This window comes from Apostichopus japonicus, chromosome 21 (genome assembly GCF_037975245.1).
Source record: "Apostichopus japonicus isolate 1M-3 chromosome 21, ASM3797524v1, whole genome shotgun sequence".
In the NCBI taxonomy this organism is placed as follows: Eukaryota; Metazoa; Echinodermata; class Holothuroidea; order Aspidochirotida; family Stichopodidae; genus Apostichopus; species Apostichopus japonicus.
The window spans coordinates 12,575,408-12,587,847 of record NC_092581.1 but is presented as its reverse complement, the minus strand read 5'-3'; the positions used below and the strand labels follow the sequence as shown (position 1 = coordinate 12,587,847).

Sequence of the window (12,440 nt, the reverse complement as noted above, 5' to 3'; positions counted from 1 at the left end):
TTAAAGCTGCTCTCTTCTACTGCTTTTTTCTTGGGGGTTGGGGGGGTGGGAGGACTTTGCTTTTTTTATACATTCATATTTTTAAAGAAACCTTTGGGAGCATTGTTCTTAACTATCTCTCTGACAAAGGATCGTAGGGCTTTGCCCTCTGATACATTAATTGTTTTTGAATAAGGCATATATTAATACCAACGTTAGTATCTATTGGGATTTAAGTGCTATATTCTTATGATATATACTAACCACTCTATGATTAAATTGAATAAATCTATGATCAAATTATTTCTTTTGCTTACCTTACTCTGTTCCTCTTCTTTGCAGGAAAGAAGCCCTTGGGTCCATGGGTAACGACGCCCCGTTAGCTTGCCTCTCCAAGAATTCGCCGTTGATGTTTGAATACTTCAAACAGCTGTTTGCTCAAGTCACCAATCCTCCTATTGATCCGATACGAGAGAGTATTGTGATGTCATTGGTGAGTTTGACGCACGGATGGGCAAACCGCTCGCAAAATATTCTTCGGTTTTCAAAGCCCTACAAATGCAAACTGCGGAACCCTTTAAATATCAGAGCAATGCTTTTATCCAAATCATAAGTCATCTGAAATAACTGAATTCACTGAATTATCGAAAAGTGGAAACCATGAAATTTTGATGAGTTTGTATATGGCCGACTCTTTACATTACCTATGTTTGATATCGATCTTTTGCTTTCCTTGGCACTCCATTTAAACGCTCTCCTATTGGCTATTATCTTTTTTATTGTTATTACAAATATTAAATTTCTAGCTTTCGTAATGTGATGTGATAAAAATTTATGCTATGATAGTATCAAATTCATTCTCTCTCCATAGGCTTGCCCAGTTGGACCAGAGGCTAACATCCTAGAACCGAGCGAGGAACAGTGTCGGCGTCTGTTCCTCCAGACTCCCATCCTGACCCTTCATGACCTGGAGGTCATCAAAACAACAGATTACAAGGGTTGGAAGGTTGGTGACCATTCTGAACTTAACATAACATGCTAACGTAACTGCTCTTGTTCTCATTGATTTTGGTTATTTTCATTGTATCATAACTAGGCTATGAATTTTTTAAGGTGTTTTGTTGATTTTGAACTAACTAAGAAGATGTGTTTGAACTAACTTAGAAGATGTGTTTTGTAGCTGTATGTAATGAGGGCGTTGTGGTCAAGTGGTTAAGGCAGTGGACTTGTGATCTAAGGATTACAGGTTCGAGTCCTGGCCAGATCATTACGTTGTGTCCTTAGGCAAGGCTCTTTATCTCCATTGCCTCTCTTCACCCATGTGTATGAATGGGGACTTGGGAGGTAACTTGTAAATATAGTTGCGTGCGCCGGTTTGTGGCTGCACCCTATGGGAAGTCCCCCGGGGGACACGTGGTTGTGGTGCACTGTGGTGCCCCAGGAGAGATTGATTGAATTGTGCACACTTTGGTGTGTAGGAGTGACAAGTTACCAATGACCAGGGTTAAGTTGTTAATTCGGGTGAGAGGGCCTTGGCCCTGAACAAGACTGTAAACCTATAATTATATAATTATATATATGTATAAAATTCAGTAAAAGCAAAATGGGCTTGTTTGCATTAGTTAAGACTTTCACAAAGTACAAGGAAATGGTGTCAGATAAAACAAATCAAGCAAAATTGTCATGTGATCAAAGTATACATCAACATTTTATGTTGTTATTATAGCCAGATTGTCTCCCCCATACCGATAAATCGGTGTCTTCTTGTTTTCAAAATAAATATGATGATATTTTCTCTAGCCATAAAAGTGATGATACTATAATAAAAAAAGGAAATGTATCAACTTGTTTCGGTTTGGTTTAGGATGTCACAGAGTACTAGGAAATCATGTCAGTTAGAACAGAAGAAACAAAATTTTCGTTTTCATGTGATTAAAATTTACAAGATTATTTGTACGTTTAGTATACTCTCAAAAAAGGCTGAGGTCCCAAAATAAATATTTGCTTGCAGAGCCATCATTTCATTCAACTAACTGTGGTGGGCGAGCTTTCTCCGTGATGGCCCCACGACTGTGGAACAATCTCATAGCCAAACAAGAGGCACCTATTTCTCCATCCAGTCAGACGGATCTCAAAAAACAGTTAAAAACCATCCTTTTTGAGAAATATCACAGTTAGACCCTTTATATGGGAGTGCATTTGAACATTGCCTTGTGCTCTGGATACCTGCGCTATACAAAAAACAGTTATTATTATTATTATACTCTCTAACTTGAGCCACCCTCAACTTGACATTATGATATTTGATATCATGTTGATAAATGTTGGACTATTATCAACAGACAAAGACCATTGACATGACCTTTCCTGTGACCGATGGAGCAGGCGGTCTGATACCGGCCATCGATAGGATCTGCGCTGACTGCTCTCGAGGGGTGGAAGAAGGCTACCGGCTCTTGGTCCTGAGTGACAGACAGGCTGGCCAAGATAGGGTCCCAGTGAGGTATGACTAATTAACGATCCGATATTTGATGTGGTGGGGATGCGCAAATGTCTCAAACGTTCGTGCGCTCCAGTAGTTGAACCGGAATTGAACAAAAGGGATCGTAAGATGAAATCGCAAAGTGTGATGGCAGGTCTTTTACAATTTTTTGTTTACATATTTTGAGATCATGCTTCGAAGCTTTGATATGTGATGCTTTAACTTGAAAGCACATTATTTGTGTCCACATCTTAGCGCGCTGGAAATTGCTATTAGTCTCCAATGATACCCTTCCGGAGGACCTAGTCATCCAAATGTTATTCCTAGACAATCACATATCTACTTCAATCCTCTCTGACATTTCTCCTTTCTGCATATGCACTCCAATCCTGCAAAAAAATAGCAACCTACCCCCTCCCCCCCCCCCCCCCATCGACCGAATTTAAGGTCAATGCCCACTTCCTGTGCTTCCAAATCTTCCATTCTGAAGGCTTACAACTAAAATTCCAAATGTGGTCTTCATCGGATGGAAGCTTGTTGGATAGATATTTTTATTGCAACAGCATATTTAAGAAAGGAAATATACTTGTAAAGATTTTGGCAAAAACTGGTTAATATTGGTACATGACTGACCATAATTTGAACTTCTAGCATATTTTAGGGGGGTTCGAGTAGTTATGATCTGTACCTCTCTGTTTACCCTCTCAGCTCACTTATGTCCATCGGAGCTGTCCATCACCATCTCATCAAGACACGTCAGCGCTTACGAGTTGGTCTGATCTTGGAGACTGGGGAGGCCAGAGAAATGCACCACTTCTGCGTCCTGGTCGGATTCGGCGCGGACGCGGTATGTCCGTACCTTCTCTACGAGAGTCTGATCAACATGAACGAGCAGAACCTCCTCGGTATCGATGTCTCCGAGGACGAGATTCAGCAACGAGTGATCCAAGCAGCCAACAAGGGCATCTCCAAGGTCATGGCCAAGATGGGTATTTCAACCCTTCACAGCTACAAGGTAAATGTGAGAAGAGAATTAAGTGCCATGGAAAGGCAACCTGGGGTTTGGGGAGGTGGTAGGGGGGAGGGGGTGGGAGGTGAAGGTTGTGAGCAGTATGTGACCTGTGAGAATATTCAATGATACCTGCAAGGTCTGTGTTTCAAAATGTGTTATGATATTCAAATAACATAAGGGTAGTCCTACAAATTTGGTTTATAATTTTTCTTCATGATATATTAACGACATTGGAAGTGCAAGATTTTTGAAGTTCAGATTTTAGCTATCAATTTCTACGGAATAAATCATTTTCTTCTGAATTGTTAGGATTAGACCTATTTTTTAATCTGTATTGTTTGAGGACTTTTCATGTTTAACAGACATTTTATAACAATACTTTGCATGTATGCGTATTTCTCCTTCTCAGGGGGCTCAAATCTTTGAAGCAGTGGGTCTTAGCAAGGAAGTAGTAGATAAATGCTTCGTTGGCTGCGCATCCAGATTGAATGGTGTGGATTTCAAAGTTTTGGCAGAAGAGGTAAGCCCATTACATAGAAGAATGGGAAGGTGGTGGGGATGGGAGGGGTGGGGGTAGGAATTTATAATGCAGAGAAGTCACTTCAAAAGTGTAAACATATAACCATTACTATTAGTTACATTTAAATTTGCATGTTGCATTTTCATAAGAAGAAAAAGTAGTGTAATAGAGTTTGAAAAATGCTTAGGAATGGAATTAGTATTGACTCACTTGACGATAACCTTCACTCTGTGAAGAAAATGCTTATAAAAATGTGTCTTAGTTTGATCGATTGGAATCTTTGATCAGTTGATTTGGTGAAATTGTTTACTGAGCACCAATTGCTGCTCTCTGATTCTAAGAGTTTACGGTTCTTGACTTAGTGTCATCCATCATTAGCCAAGTAGTTCAGTTTTTAAAATAAGGAAAAAAGGTTGCCAAGTAAGAAAATGTGTTCTAATTTCCAGTTGGTAAAACCACATTTGATGTCTGCAAACTTTGTCACTTTAAATAATTTGGTGATGTTTTATCTCAAACTTGAGAGGATATGAAGTGGAGAATGTTGACATTTTTACAGTCTACTGAACATACATGTCTTCTTGTCTTAGAAAATGGTTGATTAATTTCTCTTTTTTTAACTTCAAATTTGATAACTTTTTTGACGATTTCATCCCTTCTTTCTCTTTGTGTGTAACAACATTATGACAACTAGAAACAAATTGGTTTGTTTTCAGTATGTGGAATATTGTAATAATAAAACTGCAGGTTTTAAAAAAAAAATTTTCACTTTGGATTTGGTCTACTTTATTGAAAACAATTTTTTGCCCCGTAGGAATATGCATCATCAGCAGAAACGGTCTAAAGGAATTTATGATTTCATAATTAAAAAAATTATTCATAATTGTTTTTTACACCAGACCATCGAAAGACATGGAAAAGCTTACCGTAGTAAAGACATTCACATCGGAGGTCAGGGAGAAACAGGAGCATACCATTGGAGGGACGGGGGTGAGAAACATGTGAACGACCCGCAGAGTATCGCATTCCTCCAAGATGCGACTAGAAACAAGAATAAATCGGCATACGAGAAATATTCAGCCAATCAACAGGAATCGGTGAGTGAAACACGCTGTTTGCTATTCCCTATTGGTTGCACCCAACAAATAATCGTTGCTGGAATAAATGACAGTTCCCTCAAGAAATGTGCTCATACAATGACAAAATATGTTGGTGTTTTCTTACACCAAGTTATCTAAAATGGCTTTTAAAGTACTGCAGTCAACCACTGATGTTGAAACAAATTTAAACAAATTTAAATCTTCCACTGAAATTGTATGTCTATGTCCAGGTTTGCATCTTGCTGTATGTCCTCCCCAGATTTGAAGCTCATTTTATTGTTCTTTTACATGTGTTTATTCATTTTTGTTGTTCATTTTGGTCTTTCTTAGGGGTCCTACTCGCTAAAGCTCCACTTTTATTAGACCTCTGTTTTCTGCTTCTGGAAGCACTGCAGTAATGAATGTGTAAAAAAAAATGTGTAATTTCTTATCTTGTGTTCCTTTGCATGCTTGTAAAGTGTTATTCTCTTCCATTTGTTTCTATGGTTACAGGTTAAAGCATGTACCTTGAGAGGTCAATTGGACTTCAAGTTTACTGACCAGCCTTTGGATATCAGTGAAGTGGAAGCAGCAGCAAATATAGTGAAGCGTTTTGTGACTGGAGCCATGAGCTTTGGAAGCTTATCGATCGAGGCACATTCTACTCTTGCTAGAGCTATGAACCGGTCAGTAGGATATCAATTTGTCATAGCCCCATAAAAAAACTGCCTTGTAGGCTGATTATTACGTCGTCGTCGTCATCATCGTCAGTAGTAGACAAGTGTATTGTACAATGTGAATAGTTATTATATATTATGTTATAGTTAAGTACATTTTCAATAGCAGTTGGAGAAATGTATATATCAATTGTTAGTCAGTCTGCAGATGGCCTGAACACCTGCTTTAGCAATTTATTATTGTTATTATTGATTATGTTGGAACTTAAATTTTTCCGATAGTTAACCATAAATGGTTGGATTTAATTTAGTTTAACTCTACGTGTTGTCAATATTTGAACTATCTACTGCTGTCAAAGTCGCATCTATTTTTGTTGATTTTTCCGGAGGATTTTGATTGCAATTAGCTAATAGCAGCTTAGGGTGTGTTTCTGTGTTGTGTTTGGTTTCAATTTCAATGACTATGGTAACAAATGAGGTTGATGATGGATAACGACAGCTACGGGGTTGGCATGGAAACAGAAGTATTACTGATCTTTAAGTTGAAAAACACCTGCTAAGAGTTTGGATGGTACTAAGACACGCAATGCATATTGTATCATAATTCAATACTATTGCTATTGTATAGCTGTTTGTTTTTATGCGCACTATACTAATGCTCATGTTTAGCTCATACCAGCATGCTGGTGTGAGCTATTGTTACAGTGCGGCGTCTATCACTCTATCATTCTATCACTCTATCCGTCAACAATTGGTAAAACCGCTCCCACTCGCACAGTGTTTGATGGAATTTCATGAAACTTGGACACAAGGACCATTGGGTATTGGGCCATCAGAGATGGTCCGAAATTTGGGGTCAAATTTGGGGCCGTAATGGGCCATTTTGTGGAAATACGCAAAATGCTTCTTCTCCTACAGATTCCATGGTACAATGTTGAGGGTTTGTCACGATAGTACTATGGAAGTTTTACCTTCAGGGTGTTCATGAATTTGAGATCAAAGATCAACTAGGGGTCTTTGGTGGCCCGGGCCGCAGCCCTATATTTTCAAATTGCTCCTATTCGTACAGTGTATGGCCAGTTATAATGAAACTTGGTCACAACGTTCCTCGGGATGAGAGTTACGAGGGGTGTTCGGAAAATTGAGGTCAAATGTCATTTAGGGGGTCATCGGGGGTCATTCTTTGTAATATTTTCAAATATCTCAATCTCCTCAAGATTTTGATGGATCATATTCAAAGTTGAACTGATGATTGTTGGATTGTGTATGAATAAGGTGATGCCTAATCATTTTTCGTCAAAAGTTAATTAATTACAATTAATCCCCATTGTTTAAAAAAAATCTGAGCCTTCACCTTTTGCCAAAGCTCCTTTAATTTGTCTCCCAGTCTCTGCAGTGTTTGTTTACATTTGTGGTTAAGCTCTGCAGAGGCTGTAAGTGGAATTAAAGCAGGACTGGGAGTTGTTATTAACTGTTGAACTGTAAGCATGAGAGCCCTTTAGCCAATCAGCACTTGCCGATTCTTAGAAGTCTTTGAGCCTGAGGTATGTAGGCAGCCAGCCAAAATTTTGGCAAGGAGTGTTTCAGGTCTGCTCAGGTAGAGGGGAGAAAGTTTAATAGGGTAGGTCAGTGGTATTGTTTGAGAGAGTGGGTAAAATAGGATTTAAAGGGGGAAAATAGGAATTATAGCCAGTGGTGTGGCCAGGATTTTGCTAACGGAGGGGGGGGGGGGGTTATCCCTCATGGGCCCAAAATTGGTGGAATCTGAAAAATGACCTGAAATTTGGTGGGCCATAAAGTTTTGTGGGCCCTACATTTGTAAAGCTCGAAAAGGTATGAGCTTCTGCACCATTGGTGCTCTAGTAATTATCATGTTTGAAGATTTAACACACTATATAAATGAAGATGGTTAGACAACAAAAAATATTTCACTTCCAGTTTTTGGTGTCACACTCATAAAATCAATTCATGACACAAATCAGCCATTTATTGGTCTGCAAACAGATCATAATTTGTCTTATTATTAGACCATGTTACATTTGGAAGATACGGACCAATCACATGGGTTACTATGGGAACATGATTTCTCGGCTTCTGATTCAGTGAATGCCAATGGGTGGCCATGCTTGCTTCTCCGACAGTAACCCTATAAAAACCTCTCCAGTCGTTCAATGTATTGAAAATGTATATTTTAAGCTTCTAAAACGTTTTTCTCTGGATGTTGCAGTGTTTTGATGTTTTATCATAAACCTTTAAAAGTTTTTGATCCTCCACTAAAGACCCGTCTTTCTCTCTTTGGCTTGTACAGGATCGGAGCAAAGAGTAACACTGGTGAAGGGGGTGAAGATGCCGATCGTTATTTGACCACTGACCGCCAGAACTCTGCTAGGTCGGCCATCAAGCAGGTAGCCTCTGGAAGGTTTGGAGTGACCAGTGCATATCTAGCAAATGCAGATGAACTACAGATTAAAATGGCACAGGGTGCCAAGCCTGGTGAAGGAGGGGAATTACCAGGGTACAAGGTTAGCAGTGATGGGAACTAGGGCAGGTTACTTACTGTGAACTGTAGCAAAGGGGGTGTGGGAGTGGGAGGAAACCTTTCAAACTCACAATGGAGGTATCAGGGGAAAACAGGCATTTTTTCCACAAATGTTTAAGTGAATGGTATTTGGGGGTGGGGTAAACATTGGCAGGAATGGATATTGATGGTCAAGATAATGTGAGATTGTGGAAATGTCCAGGGGAGGGAAAGAAAGGTGGGGTCAGTTAGTAGAAGGAATGAGGGATGTCCAGCAGATGTGGGTGCCTGTGAATTAAATAAGTAGAGAGTTGGAAGAGTGCTTGGGCTTGGGCTTGAAGTTAGAATCACTACTTCATGAATAATAGAAAGGTTAGGAAGTAAATTAATTATGTCCATTTGAAAATATCAGAGAACTTTAATATCCTTTGGGTTAATTGGTGCAGAAGTGTAGAACTTAGATTTGCAGTCTATATATTATACTTACTAAATTCCTGCTCACTTGTATCAACCAAGAGAATGTTTGAAAGTGAAATTCTTGTCTTCTTAAAACAACGGTTTGGAAAACGAGTGACCAGAAAAAGATACTTCTAGTTTGATAGATTGTAAAAACACAAAAATTGCTTGAAGTAATCAAGTGTTGATATTCATATACAAGATTCATTATTAATGAAAATCTGCTTTGGCAAACATTATGAGTTACATTTTCCGACACGCGGTACTCTTCATTCTGTATACACTGTCTACTTTCATCTAAGTGTTTGTTTTCATCACCAGGTGACAAAAGACATTGCTTTCACTCGCCACTCAGTTCCATGGGTGGGCCTTATTTCACCTCCACCGCACCACGACATCTACTCCATTGAAGATTTGGCCGAGCTGATTTACAACTTGAAGTGTGCCAATCCCAAAGCAAGAATTAGTGTGAAACTGGTGTCAGAAGTGGGAGTTGGTGTCATCGCTGCTGGAGTTGCCAAGGTAACCAATAATATACTGATTTAGTCCCTAACCTAGTTTACTCTCTTGATGATTGCCTTTTGCATGTTTTTTTCTTGTGCAAATTTGTTATAAAAATGTAGAAAATGCATTGTTAGAAACAAGACATTCTGAGAAAACTCATTTGTGAAAAAAGAAAATTTTACTCATTTCTCATTTCCAATGACCTTTGTATCTCATTAGGGAAAAGCAGAACACATCACCATCTCAGGCCACGATGGTGGAACAGGAGCTAGTACTTGGACAGGCATCAAACACGCTGGACTACCCTGGGAACTTGGTATCGCGGAAACCCATCAAACCCTGGTCATCAATGACTTGAGGTCAAGGGTCACACTACAGACAGATGGTCAGCTGAGAACTGGTGAGTAGAAGAAAGAGTGACATCATTAATATATTTATTTTTTTTTTATTTCAACTTTATTTTAAGAGGGTAGCTCGTTTAGCAATAGCTAATCTTCCACGAGGCCCTCTGATAAGACATATAATAATATAAAAAGTAGGAAAATTTAAGAAGTCATAAATACAATAATGCTTAATAAAATAGTATTAAAAAAAATATAATAATAATAATGTTATCTTGAGTTGATTTAAAATCAACTTCCAAAATGAATACAGAGGGTAGAGAACACGCTCAGAACTTACAAGTTTTCCACCATTTTCTTGCACAAATTAATCAGAATGTTTGAATTTTCTTTTCGTTTTTCTTTTCAAGTGTGGCTTAGTTTTATATTTACGTTTGTTGATAACATTTTGCATCTTTTTTTTTTCATATTTTTTTTTCAGGACGAGATGTGGTGATTGCAGCAATGCTTGGAGCAGATGAATTTGCCTTCTCCACTGCGCCATTGATCGCCATGGGCTGTACAATGATGAGGAAATGCCACTTGAACACATGTCCAGTGGGAGTGGCAACTCAAGTAAGTAATACCCACTTAAATGCATATGCGAGACCATTGACACTAATGCACCTAGTTGGGAAATTTTTTTCTATACTGTAGTGTCATATCCTGCTTCAGAGCACTCGTATTGTCAGTACGAGCAGTATGAATATCATGTTTCTATCGGATCAAAGTTAGGAACTGTTTGCACTGCCAATGCCAGTGCTTTGAAGTATGATATTGGAGCACAGTTTAGAGAGGTATTAGCATTAGGAAATTGTCCCAACTGGCTGACTAATGTATCATTCGTCATACCACTGCTACAGTCAAATGATCAAAGACACTGTAATTTGAAGCAACAAAGGTTAACATTGACCTGTTAGGTTCAAGCCTAGGCTACTCAGAATAGCTATCAGTTCCACAGGGCCACACTTCCCGAACCATTGGTCGCAACCCAAACATGTGTCCCCAACAAAGAAAGTTTTTTACAGCTGTGCCCTACAGGAGTCACAGAACACTTGCAAAGGGGTCACATTCCAGGTGTTGGAAAGGTCAGCTACCAGCTGTTATGTTTCAAAGTACCTTTCTGCATAATTCATCTAGAACAGCAAAAAATTAACATTCTTTTTTGTTTTTTGAAGACTGACGTTGGCAGATTCTTATTAATACTAATTAACTTTTAATTATGATCATTTTTTTTTTTTATTTCTTACAAGGATCCTGAACTGAGAAAGAAATTTGAAGGCCAACCCGAACATGTTGTCAACTTTTTCTTCATGTTGGCAGAAGAAATTAGAAGCTACATGGCTAAACTTGGGTTCCGGACATTCCAGGTAAAGCAGACATTCGAATAATGTAGTTGTCACATGATATCCGATCCCGCCCACCCCCACCCTCCTACCCACCTTAACACTGTGACACAAAAATGACCAAATATAATGCTAAATGGTCAAGATATGTCTCAAAGAGCCAGCTTCTGCTTGTTTGAAGAAGTCAAAGTATGAACTGTGATCAAGTTTGTGCAAACACTTTCTCCATACTGTACATGACTGCTCAGTGTCCCTAAGTATACAGCGTAAGATTTGCATTTTAATTCCTCTCATCATAGTTATCCATTTCTGTACATGTAACTGTACCTAAACTACCGGTATTGTGCTGGTGGTATTCTGAATTGGTTCTTACTTTTGCAAGTCAGCAGAAATCTTGCGCAGTAATCTTGTTAAGTATTATTAACTTTTTTTAAACTGAAGGAATATTTGTCATTTAAATTTCAGGATATGATTGGTCGGTCAGATATGCTCAAGGCAGGAGAGAGTCTGAACTCGCAGAAAGGGAAAATGCTCAACTTCGAGAAGGTTCTCTTGAACGCTCTGGACATGCGCCCTGGGGTGAACATTATCGGGGGTAGTATCAAACAGGACTTTGAATTAGAGCAAAGATTGGTAAGAGAAGAGAAAAAGTTACAAGAATCTTTTCTCTCCATGTAGGACATTTTTGGAAGTTTAAACCTTAAACTGAACACTCCTTACAATCTTCCTTCTGTAGAAGGTTTGCCACTGTTTTGAGTCTTACATTGTTCAGATGTAAAACTGAATATTAGTTTAACTTTTGGAAGGAAATTTCCCAGCTGGAGAAGAGTGAATAAATAAGACAGTTTGTTGCTTCTGCAAACATTGTCACATTTCTTAATAATTGCTCTTCAAAGAAACTGGAGATTATGATTTATATTTTTCCTTGAGTGATGCCTTTTTGAAGAGTTTCAAGGAAAAGAATTATACTTTTTGATATCTCATTTTGCAGGATAACCATCTCATTGCCGAAGCTCAAAGTGTCATCAATGGAACCAGCGATAGCTGTCAGATTAAAGTCCAGGCTGGGAACACCACCCGTGCGTTCGCAACGACTCTAAGCTTCGAAGTTGCCAAGTGAGTTCTGTGAAATAGTCTTGCTTTGGACTAATCTACCATATTTCTAACTGCCTTCTCTCTTAAGGGAGACCTCAGCGGATTTCTACTGTATTTTATTAAAAGTGTGTGTGTGGGAAGGGGGGTGGGGGAGGTGCAAAGGTCGGTTAGCTTGAAGGAGGAAGCTTAATATCTTTTGCACCAAGATAATCTTCCTTTCAATGAAACTTTTCTTTTTTCATATTTGTATCTTAGAGAAGCTGTTCACTACAATGATACAAAGGTATAAAACAATTTAGCAAATTGCCAGGTTTTTTTTTCCATGGATGACAAATTTATACTGAATAATAGTAGAAATAGAAATTGGACAGGAAAGTTTTGGAATAAAATGAATT

General features: G+C 38.7%; 1 protein-coding gene across 1 annotated transcript in view; it reads left to right on the top strand.

The window, feature by feature from the left end:
- Nucleotides 1-12,440, top strand: part of LOC139962501 (uncharacterized) — a 49,917-nt gene that overhangs the window by 20,738 nt on the left and 16,739 nt on the right. Inside the window, exons 11-24 of the mRNA XM_071962522.1 lie at nucleotides 322-472; nucleotides 851-985; nucleotides 2,322-2,482; nucleotides 3,170-3,476; nucleotides 3,883-3,993; nucleotides 4,890-5,087; nucleotides 5,583-5,755; nucleotides 8,055-8,268; nucleotides 9,042-9,242; nucleotides 9,444-9,624; nucleotides 10,047-10,180; nucleotides 10,858-10,974; nucleotides 11,416-11,583; nucleotides 11,942-12,066. Of these exons, the coding sequence (XP_071818623.1) occupies nucleotides 322-472; nucleotides 851-985; nucleotides 2,322-2,482; nucleotides 3,170-3,476; nucleotides 3,883-3,993; nucleotides 4,890-5,087; nucleotides 5,583-5,755; nucleotides 8,055-8,268; nucleotides 9,042-9,242; nucleotides 9,444-9,624; nucleotides 10,047-10,180; nucleotides 10,858-10,974; nucleotides 11,416-11,583; nucleotides 11,942-12,066 (2,376 nt within the window). The remainder of the gene's footprint in view (nucleotides 1-321; nucleotides 473-850; nucleotides 986-2,321; nucleotides 2,483-3,169; nucleotides 3,477-3,882; nucleotides 3,994-4,889; nucleotides 5,088-5,582; nucleotides 5,756-8,054; nucleotides 8,269-9,041; nucleotides 9,243-9,443; nucleotides 9,625-10,046; nucleotides 10,181-10,857; nucleotides 10,975-11,415; nucleotides 11,584-11,941; nucleotides 12,067-12,440) is intronic.